We start from the raw sequence: 22,821 nt of genomic DNA, 5'->3' as shown, positions 1-22,821 counted from the left end.
ACATTAATATGTATTTATTTCTTGTGTTACTAAATGCTTGACATTTTAGTTTTTTTCCTCCACCAAATGAATGCAAAAAGCTGTTAGCAAAATCTTTTCATCCCTATCATCTAAAACCTCGCAGTGTGGCCCTCTGAGCACTAATTTAACAGACATCAAACCTTTGCTATGTCCAGTTCTACTATATTGGTGATTGATGCTACTAGTCTGTGCGATGTTGTTACGATGCCAGGCTATAGTTGACACCTATTTCCATCTTTCTACACATTTCTCGGTGCATTAGTAGCATAATAAATGGATTATTAGCACCAATGCAACCAGAGAGCTTAGTCAGTCCTTACAAAACAGGGGTAACATTTCATTACTCCATACTAGATATTTAAAAACTCACCCAGTGCTTAGTCCATGAGGGCCAAGGTTGGATGGGGCTGGACTGGCTGTGCTATTTGGGGGTGGGGTCACAGCTGAAGAGGCAGAACCAGCTGCTGTGGAGCTGGCAGGAGTCATAGGACCTGATGCTGACGGTGACAAACTGGTCCCTTGGGTATAGAAATAAAGAAGAACATGGATGATAGGTTTGTTGTGGGAGTATAGTAGATGATTTACAGAGAAGAGAGCATATTCTCCACAGCCCAACAGGTCAATACATCGATGGCTGTGTTTTGTTACATTTCAACCTGTCTGCCTTAACGGTGGGTCTCTGGATGAGTTGCAGCGAGCTCTATAAATCATGACGAAGAATCATAACTCAAGGAGGTAAACAGCTCAGGATGGGAGTACGACTTCCATGCTGTGGTCAACAAAACATCATTGTTTTCTGTTTCAATCTCTTAAGGATATCACGTTGTGGGAAAGTGATGATGTTTCTGTTTTCATCAACCCAGCAACACAGAAACATGAAATTCTTCAAAATAAAGTCAGGATCACTTTAATCTTCATGTGACTGACCTCAGGGTCCAAGACAACAATTGCGAAGCGCTGCACTAACCTTTAATTATTTATTGACAGGACTCGACACAGGCACAAACAATAATTACACCTCACCTGTTGTGCTGAGGCTGGTGGTGACCTGGGACAGACCGTGACTTGATATCTGGAGAGTGAGAAGAACGGAGGGAAGAAAAATCAGCCCTTTCTGTCATTTATCACCCAAATAAATAGCAGGTCAACAGTGAGATCACTGTACAGGCAATAATGTATTAAATAGATTTACATCTTAGCTATGTTGTTATAGGCCAAGGCCGCCGGGGTCCAGAAACATGATCACCTGACAGGTTTCTGTCACCCCACTGGGTCATGGTTTCCTCTCCTCTCCTCTCCTCTCCTCTCCTCTCCTCTCCTCTCCTCTCCTCTCCTCTCCTCTCCTCTCCTCTCCTCTCCTCTCCTACCTATTCTATCCTCTACCTGTCCTCCCCCCTCTCCTCCCTCTCTACCCAGCCGGCCATCAGCAGGAGGGTCCCCCTACATCAGCCTGGTCCTGCTCAAGGTTTCTTCCTGTTAAAGGGGAGTTTTTCCTTGCCACTGTTGCTTGTCTGGGGTCAGGCCCTGGGATTCTGGAAAGCGCCTTGAAACAATTTTGACTGTAAAAGATGCTATATAAATAAAGATTGATTGATTGATTGATTGATAGATTGATTGATTGATTGATTGATTGATTGATTGATGATTGATTGATTGATTGATTGATTGATTGATTGATTGATTGATTGATAGACTGTACCATGTGTGGGCTGTAGCAGGAGGCTTTGTGTGTCACAACAGGTGAGGTCTGGCTGGGCAACGGGGGTGTGGTGCTGCTGGACGGGTTGATGCGTTTCTCCTTTTGTCTGCGATTGCAGAACCAAACGCGGATAACCTCCTTCTCCATGTTGAGCTGCTCTGCCAGCATTAGAATCTCTTCTGAGGTAGGTTTTTGATTCTGCAGGGGAAAAATGGAAAGCGTTTGGTTTCCCCGAACATCTGACAGTCAGCAAGTCAGAAATCATGACTCCGATTCACAACAGTTAATTCAGTTAATAACTCACAGGCTCTCATCAGTCAAATTAGCCATCAAATTGGTTGTCTAAGAGGTAGATGACATATTGAGTGAAAGTGGAAGAGTGAAAAATATCCAGAGTAGTCTATATTTATTGTTGTAGCAGCCAATATCACACCTTTGACGGCTGTGAAAGGGCGGTGTTATACGTTTTAATGGTCACGACGTGACCAAACAGACACTAAAACTCCACACATTCATTTACAGAACAGCACTGAAAGATTTTCCTGGGCAGGGGCTTGAACACTACTGCAGAGATGTAAATTAGATTTTTATCACAGAACACATTGTGCATCGAAATGTACAGTAATATGAGATGTAAAAGCAGGTGACATATTTTAAAACAACTTTAAAAATAAACTGTTGTATGCTCAAAATGTACAAAGACAAGAACTAGATTACACATTCTTCAGGCATAAAATTTAGACTTTTGGCTAGAATTTCAGTTAATTGAATAATAAGTAATTATCTCAGATATGTAGCAAATTTGAATGAATGATATGCTAAGAAATAGAAACTATTAGAAACTATTAGTTGTAAAGTAGAACATCTTTTGTACCGTGTTAAAGTTACGCTCTAAAACCACTCTGACATTGGTCTCGATACTTGTGCGCTTCTTTCTTCTTTTGCCGGGGAGACCCTCGAAGCCTGACATGGGGTTGGAGATGGAGGAAGGACTGGGCAGCATGCTGTCAACTGCCATGGTTTCTGTCACAGAAAGACAGAGGACAATATGTCGGCAAAGAAATTCAACAGCACACTGAGAATTCAAAGGCCAAAGTATAAGTAAAGGTCAAAATATAATAAACTTTAAAAGAAAAAGCATTCATTAAAGTAAACTGAGTGACAATGTTTTAGAGGACATGTGTTCTGATAAATTTCCTGCGGTTACCTGCATCACTCAACCACTTCTCCAGTAGTGGTTTCAGTTTGCACATGTTCTTAAAGCTCAGGTTGAGTGCTTCAAATCTAGAGATGGTGGTTTGGCTGAAATCATTACCATAAAGTTTTCCCATAGCCACGCCAACATCTCCCTGTAAGAAACATGCAGAGAAGGTATCAGAGTGGGAACCGTATCATGGCCACTCTTGTTTCCGTCATGTCACCTGGGTGAATCCCAGCTTAATACGTCGCTGTTTGAAGGTACGTGCAAACTGCTCGAGCTCCTCTAAGTCGCTATGCTCTTCCCCCATGTGAGTGCCGTGAGCCATTTGAGTCAGGCTGGGTGTGAGTGAAGACGTCATGACACCAGCAGACGCTGAGGAAGCCACGATGCTGCTGCCACTTCCACCGCCGCCACCACTGCTGTTGCTGCTGCCGCTGCTGCTCCCTTCAACAACATCACTACTCTTGTCTCTCTGCAAAGTCAGGGAAGAGAGAAAATTAGCCAATATATGCAAAATAATGAAAGTATTATAAATGCATCTATAGAGAGAAGGAAAAAAACTTTTCCCCCCCAAAACTAAGGTAATGTCTTTAAGGAATACATACAAACTAACCAGGACACATGAAACATAAATTTAACCCTGGGTTCCTTCAAAAATTATACAGATTATCTTGGCCTCAAAAGCAACAAAGTCAGGATAAGTCGGCACAGTTTCTGAAGGTATCAACTAAGAGCAGAAATCATGTGTGACCCCTGCATACTGTATTCCTCATTTACATCCTGCATCTCTGCATAAACTACCCCAGCATGCAGGGATAGCCTGGTTTTCTGTCTGACATGACTTAATTGAAGCTTAATGGAAAATCTATGGCAGCCCTCTGAGTGTGGGGATGCATTCATGCAGTATTATAAAGAAGTCAGCAGCTGTGGGCATCAGACAAATTATTTAATTTGACATATTTCTACTGTGAAGAGGTCTTGCATTATTAAGCAGCCAAGCTGACCTTTTCTTCGACAAAAACTATTTTCTTTAATGAGCCCCTATTGTATTTTAGTTCACTATTATTAAAAAAAACATATTCACAGACAGATGTCCTCACTTTAAATATATTAAATATATAACCCTGTTGCCCACTTTAAATATATTTAAAATATTATATTAAATACAGTATGAATTATTTAATTCTCTCATTTATCTCTCCTTTATAAAATTTAATACTTAAGAATTACATCCCTTTATATACAGAATGTGTAAATTGTTATTATTCTTTATTTAATTATTTTTTTCCCCAGAAGGCTCAATTTCACACTCAATATATACCAGCATTCGGGAATACCAAAATCCATTATATAGCCTGTTTACTATATCCACCTGTGAACAAATGTCTTTGCTAGAAGCTGATAAATACAGTACATGTGATTGCTGCAAGTCATATCTGGTCTGGTCCTCCTAAAGTAGTGAAGGCAGTGAAAGCTCTTCTACTACCTGTGCCTGAAGTCCTAGATGAGGCGGCGTGGTCAGTATTCTGCTTGGGCTTTGCTGAGGTAGCTGTATTAGATTTGGTGTTGAGAGCAAACCTGGGAAAGTGACATCAACAATCAAACATTCAGAAGAACAAATAATGTTTTCTTAGAAAGTGTGTCACTCATTCTGATTGTCTCACCCTGCTGTGGTGGCTGTGCTTGTGCTGGTTGAGACAGGAGAAACTGGGCAGGTGTCTGCAGAGGGTGACCAGGCATCAAGACCAACTGTTGGAGCTGCAGAAGCTGCTGGATGTCCTACAAAAACATGCCAATGCATCATAAAAAGGTCAGAAAAGCCACTTAATCACTGAATAAATTTGTAGTAGATGGTCTTTTACCTGGGCTGTGAGCTGGATTGATTGTGATAGGGCCAGCTGTGGTGGGGCAGACTGGACGGTCTGCTCCTGTTTGTGTGACGGTTGTTGCTGTTGTTGGGACTGGGACTGGTTTGGCTGTTGCTGGTTGGCTTGTTGTTGTGCAGCAGCAGCCTGGGCGGCATGAGCAGCAGTTGACTGCTGGACAGCAGCTGCCAGGAGCTGAGCCTGAACCTGCTGGATAAGTAGCTGCTGTTGAGTCGGGAGGAGGGCAGCAAGCTGGAGGAGGAGGAGGAGGAAGAGGAGCAGAAATAAGATATGCAGGCAGAATCAAAGAGAGATAGAACATAGAATGAAAAAGAAGAATCAAGAAGAGAGGACAGAAAGCCAATAAATTCAAGAACTGTAGGAAGAGAAGTGTCACTGATGCTGTTAGCCAACAGTCAGAGCAGGAAAAATGAGCAGCGTCATGTTCGTCATGTGCTTTGGGTGCTTTTGCTGTGTTGCTGTAGTGCAAAGACAGTTGTGACAAACTAGACACACTTCCAATAAAGCACAGGACCAGTTTGGAACATTTAAAAAGTGCACTAACATTTGACCTTGAATAAACTATAATTTATGAATCAACAATGTAGGGTTTGTAATGGCTGCTGTATAAGTCTACTGATGTTGACTCATTATCTAACCCTTCTTAAAGTCTATTGATAAAAGGCGTGGTGATTAGTGGTGATGACTATTTTTGTGGGTCTACTTTTATTTATTTTCTTATATAATAATTGTAATGAATACATAAATGTGGAAATATAGGAAAATACATAAATGCATAAATACATAAATTCTCTTACTCCTGCAAGCTGACTGCCAGCCATCATCAGCTGTGTGTGGTGGTGCTGGGACTGCTGCTGCTGTTGGGAGGAAGGAGCAGGAGGAGCAGGAGGAGCAGGAGGAGCACTGGTGCTGTGGGTCATCTCACAGCTCTCATCACTCCGCCTCTGAAAAAGATCACAGTCAATTACTCTTTTTCTTACACCATTAATCCAAGCTTATCTATCTATCTATCTATCTATCTATCTATCTATCTATCTATCTATCTATCTATCTATCTATCTATCTATCTATCTATCTATCTATCTATCTATCTATCTGCCTGCCTGCCTGCCTGCCTGCCTGCCTGCCTGCCTGCCTGCCTGCCTGCCTGCCTGCCACCCTGCCTGTCTGTCTGTCCGTCCGTCCCTCCCTCCCACCCACCCACTACACATACCTTGTCACCAGACATTGTAGGAGGGAGGCTGAAGTGACTGGTTTTCATCATTTGGACCTGTAGGAAAAAAGTGAAACAAGTCAAAAAGGAAGTTAAAAGAAATCTATCACACATTCTCAACAATATCTAATCGCAGCTAATTACATTAGTTACATAATCCAATGATAAAGTTGAATGTTGAATACTGTGATTTTCTTTCTATTAACTGCATTCTTCTTCAGGATCTGTGTTAGATCCCAGCAGTGATTGTCGGGGGGTCTTGGTCCCCTGAACCATTCTTTCAATCCCAAAATAGTTACTTCATATTAACACCGCTGCTGCATACAAATCAACTATTATGGCAATTAGACCAAAAGAAACGTTACTAAAGGAATATTTTATATTTAAGTTAATTGCATTTCTTTATTTATACAATTGGCAATAGTTCAAACACCTTGCTACAGATAAAGAAAACATAGTTGTTACTCATTTAATTACTTTTTCAAAAAAATGAATCAAGGTCTATGGTCAACTGCTATAGTTATAAGAAGGTGTGGTTGGAACTGGACATTAAACAAAGTCAATACCAACCTGGTCATCAGGGCTGTTTCTGTCAGAGTCTGTAAAACAGCAGGATCACTTGTTATAAACAGTCTAATAATGATAATTATACATATTCAATGTACAATTATTATTTATATAACTCTATTTGTATGTTGGCATCAACCTGAAGTATCCCCTGGATATTCATCCACAGGCACCTCCTCCTCTGTTGCTTTAGACATCCTAATATCTGTATAATTACAGACAAACACAGAGTTTGAATTATTTCCTGTGTTGATGGAGAAACATGGTCATAATATGGACATTTCTAATATCATTTCATAAATTGAAATGTTTTAAAATACCTCTGTTGTGATACCAGCAGTAAAACATGACCTCAGCATTTGGAGCAGGTCATTTTAACTATTTTGACCTGAGTAGTACATTAAGTTTTAGTATATGAATTTTTCGACTAATTAATTTATTTCTTAAGGCTGGCAGTAAAGATAATTGTTTATGGAAATATTTTGTACTGATATTTAATTTTTGAATAGCATTTTGCCAAAAATATCAGCTGTGTGATTATTAAAAAGGAACATTGAAAGATTATCTTCCTACAAAGTTCAGCAATTATAGCAAATATGTGCCAGTAAACACAAAATCCAGTCAAACACACATTCCTCCATAAAAGTAATAAACCCAAAATTAGAAAGCACAATGCAAACTTTATAGGTTCAGATCTTGGAATCGAATTTTTAGTTTTGAAAGATGGTAACTAATTGCACCAAGACTGACCCAAACAGAGCAACCGTTTTACCCGGCAGCAGACATTACTCAGCAATGCTGCTATGGAAACCGTATATCACCTTGTCCCTTATGGTCTTTAATTCTGAGCTTTACCTCTGTGAGTTCTGTTTTTTGCTCAGAAATAAGCTTTCTAAAGAACTCCGCTTGATGTGGAAATAAATGGTGAAGGGAGAGATTTGAGGGGAGCCACAGTAAACAAGCTGCACACATCCTGAGGAGGACGTAGTGATTACATAATTACAATTACACGCCAAAAAAAGAAGAAAGGGATTTAAAGGCTTTTATAATCTCATCACCCGTTCATCTTCATAGAGTCAGAAAAATAATAGTTGTGATGTTTCAGTGTATTGGCAGTAGAAATATCACAAATAAAATAACACATAAATAAAATACATAAATTGAGAAAAAGAATCAGTAATTAAATAACGTATATAACATTTTGTCAGACCTCCATCGATGCATTTACAACTATTGTCACATGGTGGCAGCACCTTGCTGGAAATGCCGAACCGCAACTCTGGCGTCGATAAGGGTGGCGGGTTATTTTAAGAATTCATCTGAAACCTCAAACATGTTCTTAAAAATAGTTTTTAGACCATGATGATATTTACAAATGTCTTAAATAAATACCAATCCAAAGCCTGTTATAAATATAAATCTCAGGTCAACACTAGCCTTTGATCTACAGTCAGTACTGATGATATATTATTTAAAGTATTAATATATTTAGCAGATTGACCAATCTCAGCAATGTGAAATATAATAAATTGTATTATTTAATTTTCATATATGATTTTTATTGTAAAACCCTCCACCTCAAACATACATATCATGTAATAACCATCTGATCAACAAGCCAGGAGGCCTTTCCACTCCCATCCTCCATATTACCCCAACCCAGTGGTCACTAGAATAACTTGAAACTCAGTGCTAATAAATAAGAAATATACTGAAAATTAACTTTTGGAAAACAGCCATTGCTTTTGAGTTATGGTTTATCAGAAACATAAAAAACAAACTAATATAACTGACCATGGAAAAAATGATTGCACCACTACAAAATCAAATTATAGACAAACGTGTAGAAGGTAAACACATTAGACCATCTCTAACCAGCTTGATGATCCTCTAAATCCTATAGAACATCTGTGAAAGGAGAAGGAAACTGCAGGCTGAAGATGGTACCCATTAAAGCTGAGCTATCTGGAGCGGTTTGTTCAGGATGAGAGGGTCAGAATTCTGGTTGACAGTTACTGAAGTATCACTGACAAATGTAAACATGCCGAGCAACTAAATATAATGTTAAGAGTGAAATCGGTTTTGTCCAGGCCAGGTCATGAGTTGCTTTTTAAAAAAAACAAACAAAAAAACAAGAAAAAACAATATATTGAACAGAAATCATTGACAATGACAATCTCTCTCTCTCTCTTCCCCCTCCTCCCCCTCACACCAATACCTATAAAGAAAAAGAGAGTGAATGAGAGAAGAGAGGCCATTCGACAGATGATGCATCTGTCTTTAGGGGCTGACATGCATTAACACACGTGCGTGTTAGGAGAGAAAAAGCAGGAGGGGGGTCACTGTCTGAGAATTAGAAAGGGGGTAAGATGGCTGGAGGGGTCCTACACCCCTGTGCTTCCTCTTGTTGCCCAGCGACCCCTCCTTGGTCATGGCTGTCATGGGCTTCTGACAGACGGCGCGTGGGTTTCTGCAAGTCGGGTCGGGGGGTAGGGGGTACGAGCGCCTGAAGCGCCTGTTTGGCGTGTGGATGTCAAAGGTCAGGCACATGGTCCCAGTGATCTCATGCCCCATCCCATCCCCCTAACACACACACACACACACACACACACACACACACATACACACACACAGACACACTAGTGCCTTTCCCACCTGTCTCGTCACATTCTTTGTTAAATAAATACACCGAGGAGGCTCAAATTGCTGCAATGACTCAGAACTGCTAAAATTAGTGTAGTCGGCAGATAAATACCTTGTTTGTTGGTGAAAGCATTAAGAGATAGGAATTGCTTTAATCTTTAGTAAGAAGGAAACCAGAGTAAAAAGATTGAATGTTACAAATATGTTGAAATTTGTAACATATATAAAACCCTTCACTTAAAATAAACTCAATTCCACATATTTTTTCATTCACTGCTAACACCTGTTTTTCCTTAATTCCGACTATTCCACTTTTAAATTTAAAAAAAAAAAAACTTAAGATGACTGAGTTATCGCTGAGTACAATGATAACTAACTCATGTTAGATTTTTTTCCTAATCCTACAATATCACAGGGATGTTTGATTATCATGGCCAAATCCGTAATGGTCCGAAGTTGTTAGCAGTTATAAATGACCAAGTAACATCTGCATGCTTAGAATTTCAAAAACTTCTTCTAACTTGTGCAAAACTATCCTAATGCATAAAATTAGAGGGTCAAACATGGAGGACTGAGCTGATCTAAACAAAGTACACTGAGTTCTGTTTTTAAACATCACCAAAAATAAACTGCCCAATTGTCAAAACATGTGTAGGTCTCTAATTTGTCTCCCTATAACTCAGCTTCCTCCCGTTCATCCTTTTTGCTCCCTTCGTTCTCCTCCAGCAGTGGTCAGCCGCTACGGTCAAGGCACCAGTCAGGCAGCACCAACACAAGAAATGCAGACCGGTTGCCAGGCAACAGCAGCAAAAGATCATTGTGTGCACATGCATGTGTGTCTGTTGCTCACATGTTTGTGTGTACCTGTGAGGGCGTTAATCATTAAAAATAAACATGTTTCCCTGCTTGTGGGTCAGGCTTCAGTGCCAGGCAAACAAAGCAGTGCACGCCAATGTCGCTATAGGTTTTTACACCTTTAGAACAGTAGCAAAGGATTACTCAGCCATTGTTTTTCTTCTTGACATTTATATTGCCTGCCCAATTGTTATTGGACGGGCAATATAAATATGAGTGGAAAATAGATTGAACACAAATTTAACACAAATTCCACAATAAAATTACTAAATCTGAATTTATGTAACCACTATATTTTATCTTCAAAAGGTTGTAGAGATTCTTTTTAATACTTTAATACTTTTTAATAATGATATTAATACTACACACACACACACACACACCACACACACACACACACACACACCACACACACACACACACACACATACTGTATATATATATAAAGCAAACTTTTTCATTAATATCCTGCAAAAAATCCCCCCAGTGTGAGTCAGAAAGGGATCACATTAGAGAGTGCAAACATGCGTTGGTGAACAGATGAGTGTGCACAAGCATTTTCCGAATATGTCTCTAGAGTGTTTATTATATCCGATACACTACCTCTTTCTCGCACCACATATTTCTGTGCCGATCGATTCTTCTGACTCCGACAAGACAATAATCACGCCAAGCTACCTCTCTCATTCTCTCTACTATTATTACTGCCTTCCCCAAGGAGCCCAAAATGAAGGAATGGAAACAGAGAAAAGAGAAAGGAGGAAGCGAGGAGGACAGGTGGAACCAGGAAGTGTAAAAAGTAAGCTAGGTCCCTTTCTAGAACCCCTATGCATGTCTGATGTGTAAGTGAGAGATGGAGGTTGAGGAAGCGGTGGAAGTAAACAAGAAAGACGAATAGGCCTCTAAAAATTAGATATGTAATTAGACAATAATAAAGGAATATGTGACACATAAAAGAGAGAAAACAAGAAGTAAAAGGATAACTACTGCTACAAAAGAAAACATGAAATAGACTCCCAAAAAAAAAAGCACAAAGAAAATTTGTCCGTGTGATTAAGCAGGTAGCATGGCGGTAGACTGAGCACCATAGAGCGGACCAAGAGATGACCGGAAATAAATGGAAGGAAAAGGAGGAAAATGTAAAAATGTTCAAATAAAAGGCACGCAAGTAGAAAATATTCCTACTTAAACAGGACACTGTAAAACCCCTGCTGAGATACCCTTGAGCACGGTAGCGAACCTCCAAAAGCCCACATCAGGCCCAGCGATGAGATGGTGACATGTCCAGGAGTGTACCCTGCTGTTGTGCAGCTGGGCTAGACCCCAGCACCCTACGCGATAAGGAAAAATAGCAGTTAAGAAAAGAAAAGCTTGACCAGCACCTGATGGGGCCTTAAAGTTGCCAAAGGTAGAAACGTCTGTACTCATTTAAACTGTAACTATCCTGTAAACTGTGACTATGATTCAATGGTTTAGGGTGAAAAAGCTCCCCTGGATACTCAGAGCATCTTTTCTTTATGTACACTTCTACACCTATGAGTTCAATAAACAGATGAATAAAAACAGCCCAACAGTTTCCCAGAGATCTATGCCACGTGCCCCAAGTCCTCAGATGGTTACAGGTTTATTGATTGACCCTCCTTAATATGGCCTCCAATTAAACTGAGCACTTATTCGACGTCTTTACCCCTTTTCTGTCCTTTCTTTCCTGTCGTTAAATACCCCATCCCAACCTCTCAGTCTACCTAGAACCCCCCTCTCACCGAGCCCCTTTCTATCTGCACATCTATCTCTTCTCTGTGTAATACATACACTCCCCCCTTCATCTATGACCATCACCCCATTTTCATTCTCAAACTACTGTCTAACCCATCACTACTTATTTAATGCCCCATGAATAGCTAGTTCTGATTTCCCTGCTGTTATTTTTATTTTTAATTTTTCCTTCAGTCAATCCATCACTCGTTACATTTTAACAACCATGAATTCTTCAATTATTTATTTAAGCATCATTAATTATACAGTAAAGCGCAGGCACTCTATCAACTCTATTGGCTTTTGGTGTGTGTGTGGGTGTGTTTGTGAGTGTGTAGGGGGTATGTGTTTAGATTAGGTTTTGAAATGGGGGAGCATAGAAGAGGAGGGGTAAATTAGCGTGGCTATTGGAACTGCTCACCTCCCTCCTCAGCAACTCATCCCTCTTCAACCCCCCCTCACCTTCCCCATTCTATTTTGTATTCCGCGGAGATGACAGGGGGAAAGCTTTATTGCTCTGAGTTTGTATCGATCGGGGCCCTGTAGTGGGGGTAACCAGACCTACAATCACTGGAGGCTCTTTTGCAGAGACCACTGCATGTATGCTGCACACCTCGCCCCTCCATTTGCACACGCCCTTGCCTCTGCTTTCTTACCCTTTCCTTCTCTTGTTTTGTACTTGTAAATTTGTGGGGCCTTTATCCTCCTTTCTTTTGATATATCCAAAACATACATGTCTCAATTGGAATGGTAGTGAATGAAATCCACATCATGATGTGAAACACCAGTTCCTCCACTATTTTCCTGACTTTTAAAAAAAATCATTTTCGCCATTTTTTGTCTGTCTTTCTGAACCACAACTGAACAAATAAAGAAAAAAAATTATAGTCCTTGGTTCTTTCTGCACTTGCTGGTCCATCACAGTAGCTGCTTTGGACTGTTGTCTCTGTGTTTCAGCTCCTTTCCAGGTGTGTCTTTTAGTGGAAAGGTGATGAATACACACACACACACAGTAAACATATTTTAAATCACACGTTGCCAAAACACAATCCCTGGCTGCCAGGCTGAGCTGCTGTCCTGATCGGAGCAGCATCAGAAAATCCTTAATCTGGGAGCGTGACGGTCCTCAGCTCCAGGAGGCAGGGATCAGGGCACTTCAGGCAGATTCTGAATTTACGGATAAGATGGGATGAGGTTGTAGGTTCTGAAATCACCCTGAGGGATCGAGAGGAAGGATGGGATGGTGGATGAGTGGAGGCTGAGTGGTATTTTTGCCTTCTTCTGTGCCTTCTTACTGGCCACATGACCTCTCAACATTCCTTGGGGCACAAAAGAAATCATTTCATGATTTCATGATTCTTTGGGTTGTGGGAGTGTTTGGATTTTAAGAATGTGTATATCTCAATTTTGTAATGTCATATTGACAGGAGTGATCATGATGATATGAAAAGCTTTGAACATCATAAATGCAGCATCATATTGCATACTTTGTTTTTCTAATAGACATTATGCTATTGTGATAGATAGATAGAGAGAGAGAGAGAGAGAGAGAGAGAGAGAGAGATAGATAGATAGATAGATAGATAGATATAGATAGATAGATAGGGGGCTGAACAAAGTCCTTCCACCTGACAAATCCATTTTGTTGGGTACTCTGAATGAATGAATTGCAGAGCCACCCATATACTGTATGGCAGAGCAACACAAACAAGAGAGATGGACAAATTGACGACTGGAGGGAAGAATGGGTGCTCAAGGCCACCCTGCTCTGCCCCCTCTTCCTCCTTCAACTCTTTTGCGCTAGAGTGGCTGTTATCTCTCTATTTTTACACTCCCTCCATCAACAGAGCGCCCTAGACCCACTTATGTTCACTCATCAAATGACAAATGGACCCTCCCCAACACACACACACACACACACACACACACACACACACACACACAGAGGGACAAATACACAGGTATACAGTATATTTATACTGTATATTTTATAGTGAGAGAAAATCACTGTGGTGCTCATTAAGTTAATGAGAGACATTGTGCAAGTGTTTTTTGTGTGTGTTTTATGCATTTTGTGCATTGTGTAACCTTTAGCAGATACTGTAAATGACCTGCTGCCCCACTGCCCCACTGTTTGACTGCAGGGTTTGATCAGGGGTCATTTTCTGCAGCAATAGACTGGTTTCTATAAGTTGTGTTCACAGTTTATGCGAGGATTTAAAAGTGAGAGCTAAAAAATACAAAAAAAAACCCAACAAAAAATGGTGAAAGTGTACCTGAAATTTTCATTCATCCTCAAAGTATATTAAAATATTTAAAGTCTGTATATGTAAATTTGAATAAAGATGTAGACATCTCTAAAAAAAAAGAGAAAAAAAAGACATTTCTAAAAATCCTCATTTTTGGTGAACTAAAGGTAGTAAATCCACACAAATACAAACACATCCACATGCACAATTATAGTCGTTTGGAAAAGAGATAATCATCACAACCACACAGAGAGTAACTGTGCTCTCTGTCTTTGGATGGATCAGATCCATAGGGGGTAGACTACACAATAACAACCAATTTAATGGAAAAGTATATGTTTCGTGGGTGGAATGTGTGTATGTGTCTTTCTTCTGTATACACGCACATACACATGCATGTGGTTCGACTGTAACACATGAAAAGGATGCCAGCATGAGACCATTATACTTTTCACAACAACATTGTGTCTTACCCTGTCTTGCAGTAATCATGCCCTTTATTGTCAGGATGTGTGGTGTGTGTGCAAGTGTGTGTGCGCGCTGGTTGTTATTTACTATAGATGAAAGCATGCTGAGCCAAACTGCACATATGGCACCTTCACAGCAATATGAGCAACTAAGACAATGCTTTCTCCACACACAGCCACGCGCATGCACACGCACGGCCGCCTGCACACCCTTGAACACGTACGTGTGCACACACACACACTCACACTCACACACACTCTGCCTGGCTGACTGACCTCCCACCATTTCACACCACTGACTAGTACAAATTGGATAAGGGTCCATTCTCTCTGCACCAGCACACTTTTACACACAGACACAGTGAACACATGTACACACATATGCACACTCTATAAAATAAGCTCAAAATGGCCGAAATGCTGTGGTCAGAGTCTGTTTATCCAGTGGAGTTACAGAGCAGATGCAAGACAAAGGTGAAACTTTATTTTGTCTTTCAATTTTTATGATAAATTTCAAATTTATTTAAGAAAAAATTTGATGAAACAGTGAGGGATCTAAAGCACGATTTTTGCTGCTATAAAAATAAACTGTTATACAATTCTAAATTTTTAAGATTTTTTAACCTTTATGTAGGCTGCAAATTTTCAGGGGATGATTTGAAGTTTTCTTACTTATTAACGCACCGATTAGGCTGTTGGAACGTGGGTGTTGGCTGAACAATAAGCCATGTCAGCAGAATCTTTTCCTTCCAAACAGAAATCCAAGCCATTTCCATCTAAAGGCCATTTAATGTATTCTTTTTACTATTATTAAAGCATTGATTGAAGTCACTTTAGACTAAAATACTGGCCTGCTTTAATACTGCATTAGTAAAAGTAAGTTCTCACCTTTGTATTCATTCTATTAAGACATTATTGATTGTAAGCCAGAGTTTCTTTGTGGTACCTTTGGCCACAATGTCGCACGATATATAGTACATTCCATCCATTGCTTTCACTCCCCCCCCCCCCACCTCCTTTATATAGGACTGTACAATTACAGTGTGGCCTTGCCGTCCCCACCTACCGGTACATGTACCTATGTATAATTGTACAGATGGCAGGACCATATGCTATTGTAGCTGCATTACATATATCTCAGAGGGTTGAAATTCTCGTGTTGATGGGGTGTGTTAATCTCCAAATGACCATGGGAGCATAAACATCAAATGAAAAGATAGTTTTGTCTTGTATATAATGGTTTCTTCTTACAAATTGCCCATATTGCAATTTAATTCATGAATATCCCTCAAGGGACATTAAGGAAACTTTTATTTTTAACTAAATTTCATTTAGCATTTAGCAATTTATATCCTCTCAAATGACTGTGAAATTCATATATCTCTAAGATCAGATAAATAAATTACAATTATGAAGGTGGGGCTTGGTTAAAATAAACATACCCTAAGGTTTGTCTTATGTTTATCCACTGAAAAAGCAGAACAGTCTGCAGTTCATTTTAAAAAACACAACAGGTCAAGCATTTGCTCATTTTGAGTTCATAATTATGAATAATAATTATTAATACTTATTCCTGTTATTAATTGTGTGGTTGGTTTTCTGCACATTATGCACGTGTTATGTTAACTTAAACTTTCTTTTCCACAATCTGTTTATTCATTCACCTCATGACAAGTAAGATTATTTGTATCTGTTACCATTAATTACATTGACATTAATCTGCAAATCTGACATTTTGCTATAGGACAGAAAAACACATGAACACATTCATTCAAAAGTATAAAAAAAAATAGTACAGATAAAGACAAGTTGCATCAAACTGATCGAAGAGCCATACGTGTCTGATTGTGTGCATTTCTCCATCTGAATATTTGTAAATGTGTGTACTCATATTGAGCCACATGGCCCTCCATGTTTACTTTTGTTGAAAGGGGCACACAGGGTGATATCTCACGGTAATCGATGAACAAGGGGATGGGGGGATGGGAGGAGGAAAATCAGGAAGGAAAGCAGGTTATCTCCTGTCATTAATGGAGGGATTCCCGCATGGAGGGAAAAAAGAGGGAGGGTCCGGCAGGTTGCATCAGGGAAAGACCGGGATTCATTGAGAAAAACACAGCGTGTTTGGCATGAAGCGAAAGCAGACAATTATCTATATTGATTAAAGGCAGCCAGCCAGCACAAGAAGACAGAAAACTATGGCTGGATCAATAGCCAGTTAGAGAGGGAGGGATGTAGGGCAAAGGAGGGATAGTTGTGAGACAGAAGATGATGTGGCAAGGGCTTGCAGAGAGATGAGGCAGTGGTTGGATGGATGAAAAAAGGGAACGGAGGCAGTGTGTCATGAGTGAATAAATACCGAAAATTAGATGAGATGAGGAAAAAAGAAGCAGAGGAAAAAAATAGGGCGGACAGGGCGGCAAGAAATCTCAGTGGACGGGATGAGCGTCACAGTATTAATGAAAATTACAGGTGGATATTTGACGACTGGGCTGTAATATACTTGAGGAGGCTGGTTTAAGGCAATCAATACGCAGACAGAGCCGCTTGCCTGTGTACAAGGATGGATTTTATAGGGCAAAACTCAGGAGGAAGAGAGTAAAACTCAGGATGGAGGAATGTAAAGGAAGCTAGATAAGCAGAGATGTTACAAGACAACAAATCACTCATAACCATCTTTTGAAGGAGAAAGTTTTACACCAGGTGAGGGTCTCCTGCTCACTATTCAAGCTTAACTGTCTACTGCTGATTTTATTACATTTTAGTCATTTACCAGACAGTTTTGTCCAGAGTAATTTAAGACGAGTGTGAATAAAATACCACCATATAATCATGACAAATTGATGCTCCTGTTCATCAACCAAACGACGCGACAGGTGATTGATTAAATATTGCAACTGTCTGTATAAAAATGACCTGAGAAACAAACTCAAAAGTCCGAGCCAGACTGTGGTGTGTTTATTTTATTCAATTTATCACCTTGGAAACCAGTTTTATTTCAAGTTCATGTCTAGGCCTGTACATGAAATGTTCTATACTGTCAACTGCCCACCTGCAAGAGTTTTGTGTTTACATTTTTTGTAAATAGTTGCAACCACTTTCTGTTGCAAGTTAGTTCTGAACAGGGACGAGATCACATGATGATGATGCTACAAATGAAGAGCTGAGTCGGTGAAGGAATGAATCTAAATGGTCCTGAATCACTGTCCACAACACAAGCTGGACAGCTGCTTGCTGTGAGAAGGGAATTTAACCTAAGCAGGAACACTCATATCACTCTCAGGTGTATTTCATAAACTCTGGGACACTGAAGTCCCACTGCTCATGGGCAGTCTAAATCAGAGATGCCTCTCTCTGCATCAGATAGATTTAAGAAGTTCTGGGATATCATGAAACCTTGTACAAATGATAGATGGCCCTACTAGCATAAATACACATGTTTTAAATAAAGCTACAATACTAAATGTTGAGTAGTGAACCCCAGACATACACGGTGTATCAATGATGCCAGGGATTGCTGCACTGTCGACAGTTGTAGTGGATGCAAAACTACCCAAACATTGTTTTCAGTAGATATTTTAAATAATTTGAAGTGCAGGCATCCTACCATGACCTAAAGAACAGAAATATTAGCCAGGTCAGTTTAATCTGTGATGATAAGTGTGCTTGGCAATATCGCATTAATCTTTCCTGGTGAATCTCTAACCAACAGAAAAACTCCTGGATATAAGAAAGGGAAATAATCTCTGCATCTCTGGAGATCCTTAAAATATGATTAAAGAAATGTAGCTAGGGAAAAGTAAAGTACCCGAGACCAATATCCAAACTTTCAATACTTGCCCAAATTCTTAAATCCCAGGTTAATTCTCAGTTTAGGCAATTTCTCACTGACAATATTCTTGTGTGTGAAGCCAGTCAGACTTTGGAGCAGGTCACAGCACAATAACTGCCGCTGCCTCTGTAGCAAATGATTTAATCAATGCTTTGGACAGAAATCAACACCGTGTGGCTCTACTTGTGGAGCTTTTCAAGGCAATTGAAGTCAGCCACTGTTAGCTCTCAGACATAACAGTGTGTTTTTGTTAATGTTCTCAGATCTGATTTTATGGAGATCACAAGGTTCCATTTTGGCACCTGTCCAGAAAACATCCTGGGGAGGATTCTGCATTATGTTGGGTTTCATGTTTATGCTAGGTTTACATGATGACTGCTACCAGCTTCAAGTTGATTTCTGTCATTTAAAATTGGTTAAAATGCCAAAACAAAAGGAAAACAAAGTTTATGAAATTTACAAAGGCTCATGTTCACAATGCAGCTTATAACACTTTTTCAGACCTCGCAGGGGGAAACAATCGCACCTGTGTCGGTACAAATACTGTATCAGAACCTCTGTATTGATGACAAACTGTCTTATACACCCCATTTGGAACATCTGCTAAAAAAGCTTAAGTCTGTTTGAACACCACCATGAGTAAAAATTTACTCTGGGGGTCTTTACTAAGCTGAAGAAAGAAACAGCATTGGTTCCAATTAATTCATATATACCCCCTTATCAGCATTGCCTTAGGAGTGGGTACAAGTCACACTTGTCTTCAAAGTGGCTTTTACCTTTAATACACCTGTGTCATGGAACAACCTGGAAAACTCACAGCCTCAGCATTTCATCTGGCATTATGGGCCTCTTGGTCAGGTGTCAAAAAAGAGATTTTATCTCACGGAATTTCTTGGTAAAATAAATGTTTAAAAAACAATGACAGTAAAATCCTGCCCTTTCGAAGTCAGGCTGACATTAAGCTTAAATCAGTTCAACAAAGCACTTAAAACAGTAATAAACAGTAATAACGAAGACAAACTACAGCTTTTTAGGTGTCACAAACTTCAGTGAGTAAGGAGCATTAGGTGAATTATGAGAAAATCTGAAACTGCAGATTAATATAATGAATCAACGTTTGATCTGTTTAACTTACAATGTCTGTGCATACATACTATTTGTTTTCACTTTAATTTCTTTCTGTCATTCTCTTTGTGCTTCACTCTCTCTTTCAACAGGATCCAGCTGTTGGTCAGTGAGGTGATGAACTGAGCAGGATGGAGGATGTTAGGTCTGGCAGAAATTGGCCTTTAAATAGCTCTGAAACTCACAATTGATTCTCTGGATGGATGCCAACATGCTTCCATGTATGTTTGCCTGCTTGTGTGTGTTTGTGCGGATGGGTGTGTGTCTGTTCCAGGTTGCCAGAAGACAGAACCCTACAACTCTCTGACACCTTTGCCACACAAATGGTCTGGAAATAAACTGGATCAAGAATCACAGTGGCCTAACTCTCTCTCTCTCTCTCTCTTCTCTCTCTCTCTCTCTCTCTCTCTCTCTCTCTCTCTCACACACACACACACACACACACACAGATGTGAATATGTGTGGTGTCAGTCAGTCATATGGAATTAGGAGTCTCATCCATATTCTGGCTGAAACTGTTGCATCTTTCTCTTTAGCTGGTGTTGGCATGTTATTTTGAACACACACACGTGTTTAAAAGGAAACATGTCAGATCCTTCTTGTACACTCAGAAATAAGGCATAATATAAAACCCACACACACACATATGTGGGGAAAAGCGGGGAAAAGATGAAATGTTATCATATTTTATAATAAGAACACGTGAGTAACTAGCTTCACTGTGATGCTGCTGACGAGACACATTGATGAATGACAGACTTGATGAAATTTCAGAATGCAGAAGTGTGTCAGTGTGCGTTTGCTGAATGAGAGGACATGCTTATATGTCTGTATATGTGTGTGAATGGGAGGGATTGGGGATCACGCTTATGAAAACTAAATTTCAAAAAGCCAGCATTACTTCTGCTCAGGCTTGTGCTCTAGCCTTTGCATTTCAATGTGAGGTGCAGCCTCCATTATTTATGATGCCTTACACCTCAAAACCATGGCCTGCCTCTGTCTACCTCACTCTCTCTATATCCCCATAGTAACCACAACTCGTATGTTTGGTGTTTGTTGATATAGAGGGAGGCAATGGTCGACTGCATGGTTCAGCATTTGATTGGTGATAACATGCAGTAAGTACAAAGCCAAAACAGCCGCGAGGTCCTGAAATCCGAATACTAAAAGTCTCTAATAAAGATCCCTGCTTTGTTGCTCTTGATGCTTAACATAACTTGAAGACACTGTAAAGTTGTGTTGAGATAACAGTGGCTGTCATATCTGCATTGATTGCTTGTCAAAATATTTTTGCATCAGTGTGCCGCGTTTCTGTTTCTTTGTTAGTCTACATAACTGAAGTTATATTAACCTTTGGGGTCAGAAGTGGCATGTCCAAAACTAAAAACAAAGTTCTGCATGTGACATGTCTGAAGCTTGAAGCAATGCTTTTCACAGATCAACTAATTTCACTTCCTTTTAGCCCACAAAAGGAAAAAAAAGCTTTTTATTCCTAGGAAGATCAATTGCACATGAAGTTAAAGGTTGAATGTCTGAAAAACAGCATCTATTCAGCGACACATCAAAGCCACTGGGAGTGAAGACTGGGAGGACCCAGACAGGTTAACAAGTTATCGCCCAGACAGGTTAAAGCTGCATGGCATTACAGCAAAAAACAATAGTCCTCCCCAGGGATTTACAGGAGAAATCACATCTTTTATTTATTTATCTTTTAACCAGCAGCAGTCTGTAGATCGCAAAGCATCATCACTCATGTTATCAACTATGTAAATGACAGTAAGAGACAATCAGCCCACTTAATCTGCATTTATCTTTGTGGTAATTATTAACAAAAGCCATAAAACATATTTCGGAGCATACTATGCTATAGAATACATATTAATATATTTCTTCTTTTTTTTTACAATCAATAAAAATGATACAAACAATGGTGTTGTTTGGATCACATAATGCATTAAAAGCATATTTATGATAAGCTCAGCTGGTCTGTGATGAATAGTGACATACAACAAATCTAGTTTTACAAAAATCCAAGAGGGTGGTAGACTGTTTTAACTTGAATAAAGCCAAAGTGCATATATCTCCATAATTTAACTTCAAGACCGAATGTATGTCCTTCAAATACACAAATACTCTGTGGCTTTAGTCAGCAGTTGAAGTGCAAAATGAAACTAATTTAATAACCACACAGAGTAAAAAGGATGAGGCTTTTCATACTAGAAGATTTATAGTTTTGGAACGTGGTAGAATCTCCATTTCCTGAATTAGACTTGAACTGACCTCAGTGCTGCTACAATGGTTGGTGTGTAGCATTAGAACATCTGCTAGACATTAGTCAAACACAAGCATTTGCTGAATGATGGAGCTTTCTAAGGGGGTTGTAAATTACAATAGGAAAGAGGGGTACTATCCATCAGTCCATCCATCCATCTGTGTGTGTGTGTGTGGGTGTGGGTGGGGGGGATTCGAGCGTGCATGTGTCTCCAGCCCCTCGGACAAAGGGCCTGCTGCTGCAACATTGCCCAAAAGCTCTGCTGGTCAGACTTAATGAACCTTACCCTGCACCCTACACCCCTCCCCCCACTCCATTTCCCTCTCTCTCTCTCTCTCTCTGTATCTCTCTCTCTCAAACTCATGGCTAATACTGACAACACCCCCCTCTTCTCAACCTCTTCTCCCTTCCTCCCGCTTTGGCCAGCACCCACTGTTGTCCACATCTCACCTCATCCATAGTAGACAGTATTGATTTTCAGCATGGAAAATAAAAAAGGCCATGAATTTTAATGCCCAACTGTCTGTATGTCTGTCGCCCTCCCACCTAGCCACTCTTACCCTTTTCTCTCCCTTTCCCATTCTCTTAGTGCTTATCTTTGCCTTCTCTCTTTGTACACTCCCTCTTATGTATCTCTTCTTTTTTGCTCTCTGTCACTCTCTTCTTTTCTTGTTCTTTCACCAAACTCACCCAACACCATCATCTTGCTCATTTCATTTCCTGAGGGAATGATAAATGTAGGTGAAAATAGTGCAATACACAACTGTGTGTAGGCGGACTCTTTATTAATAATGTAAAAATGCAGTAATATCAACTAAAAGCTATAAAAGACTACATTATTAGAAGGATTTCTGTTTGGAGCACCCAAGAAGAACATATTTTCACTCAGTTTACAAATTCTTAGCAGAATACTATCAGCTATTTAAATGGCTTGAGTAAATTCTCAGTAAACTGTCAAGGACAGTATTGCTGGAATGATGTAATATCAACAAAGTAGTATTTTTTTCATTTTACACACATTCAGGCAAAAGAGACA

The 22,821-nt window shown here is 39.8% G+C and overlaps 1 protein-coding gene across 1 annotated transcript in view; it reads right to left on the bottom strand.

Annotated features, from left to right (window-relative positions):
• LOC130527820 (POU domain, class 2, transcription factor 2-like) overlaps positions 1–22,821 on the bottom strand; it is a 39,836-nt gene that overhangs the window by 3,435 nt on the left and 13,580 nt on the right. The window contains exons 2-14 of the mRNA XM_057036595.1: positions 6,727–6,792; positions 6,591–6,619; positions 6,021–6,077; positions 5,605–5,751; positions 4,784–5,038; positions 4,586–4,700; positions 4,408–4,499; positions 3,142–3,393; positions 2,928–3,069; positions 2,595–2,743; positions 1,721–1,918; positions 1,045–1,093; positions 392–539 (exon numbers count right to left, since the gene is read on the bottom strand). Coding sequence (XP_056892575.1) covers positions 392–539; positions 1,045–1,093; positions 1,721–1,918; positions 2,595–2,743; positions 2,928–3,069; positions 3,142–3,393; positions 4,408–4,499; positions 4,586–4,700; positions 4,784–5,038; positions 5,605–5,751; positions 6,021–6,077; positions 6,591–6,619; positions 6,727–6,792 — 1,699 coding nt within the window. The remainder of the gene's footprint in view (positions 1–391; positions 540–1,044; positions 1,094–1,720; positions 1,919–2,594; positions 2,744–2,927; positions 3,070–3,141; positions 3,394–4,407; positions 4,500–4,585; positions 4,701–4,783; positions 5,039–5,604; positions 5,752–6,020; positions 6,078–6,590; positions 6,620–6,726; positions 6,793–22,821) is intronic.

This window comes from Takifugu flavidus, chromosome 6, assembly GCF_003711565.1.
Source record: "Takifugu flavidus isolate HTHZ2018 chromosome 6, ASM371156v2, whole genome shotgun sequence".
NCBI lineage: Eukaryota > Metazoa > Chordata > Actinopteri > Tetraodontiformes > Tetraodontidae > Takifugu > Takifugu flavidus.
The sequence above is the reverse complement of the archived record's forward strand: the minus strand, read 5'-3'. Positions and strand labels throughout refer to the sequence as shown.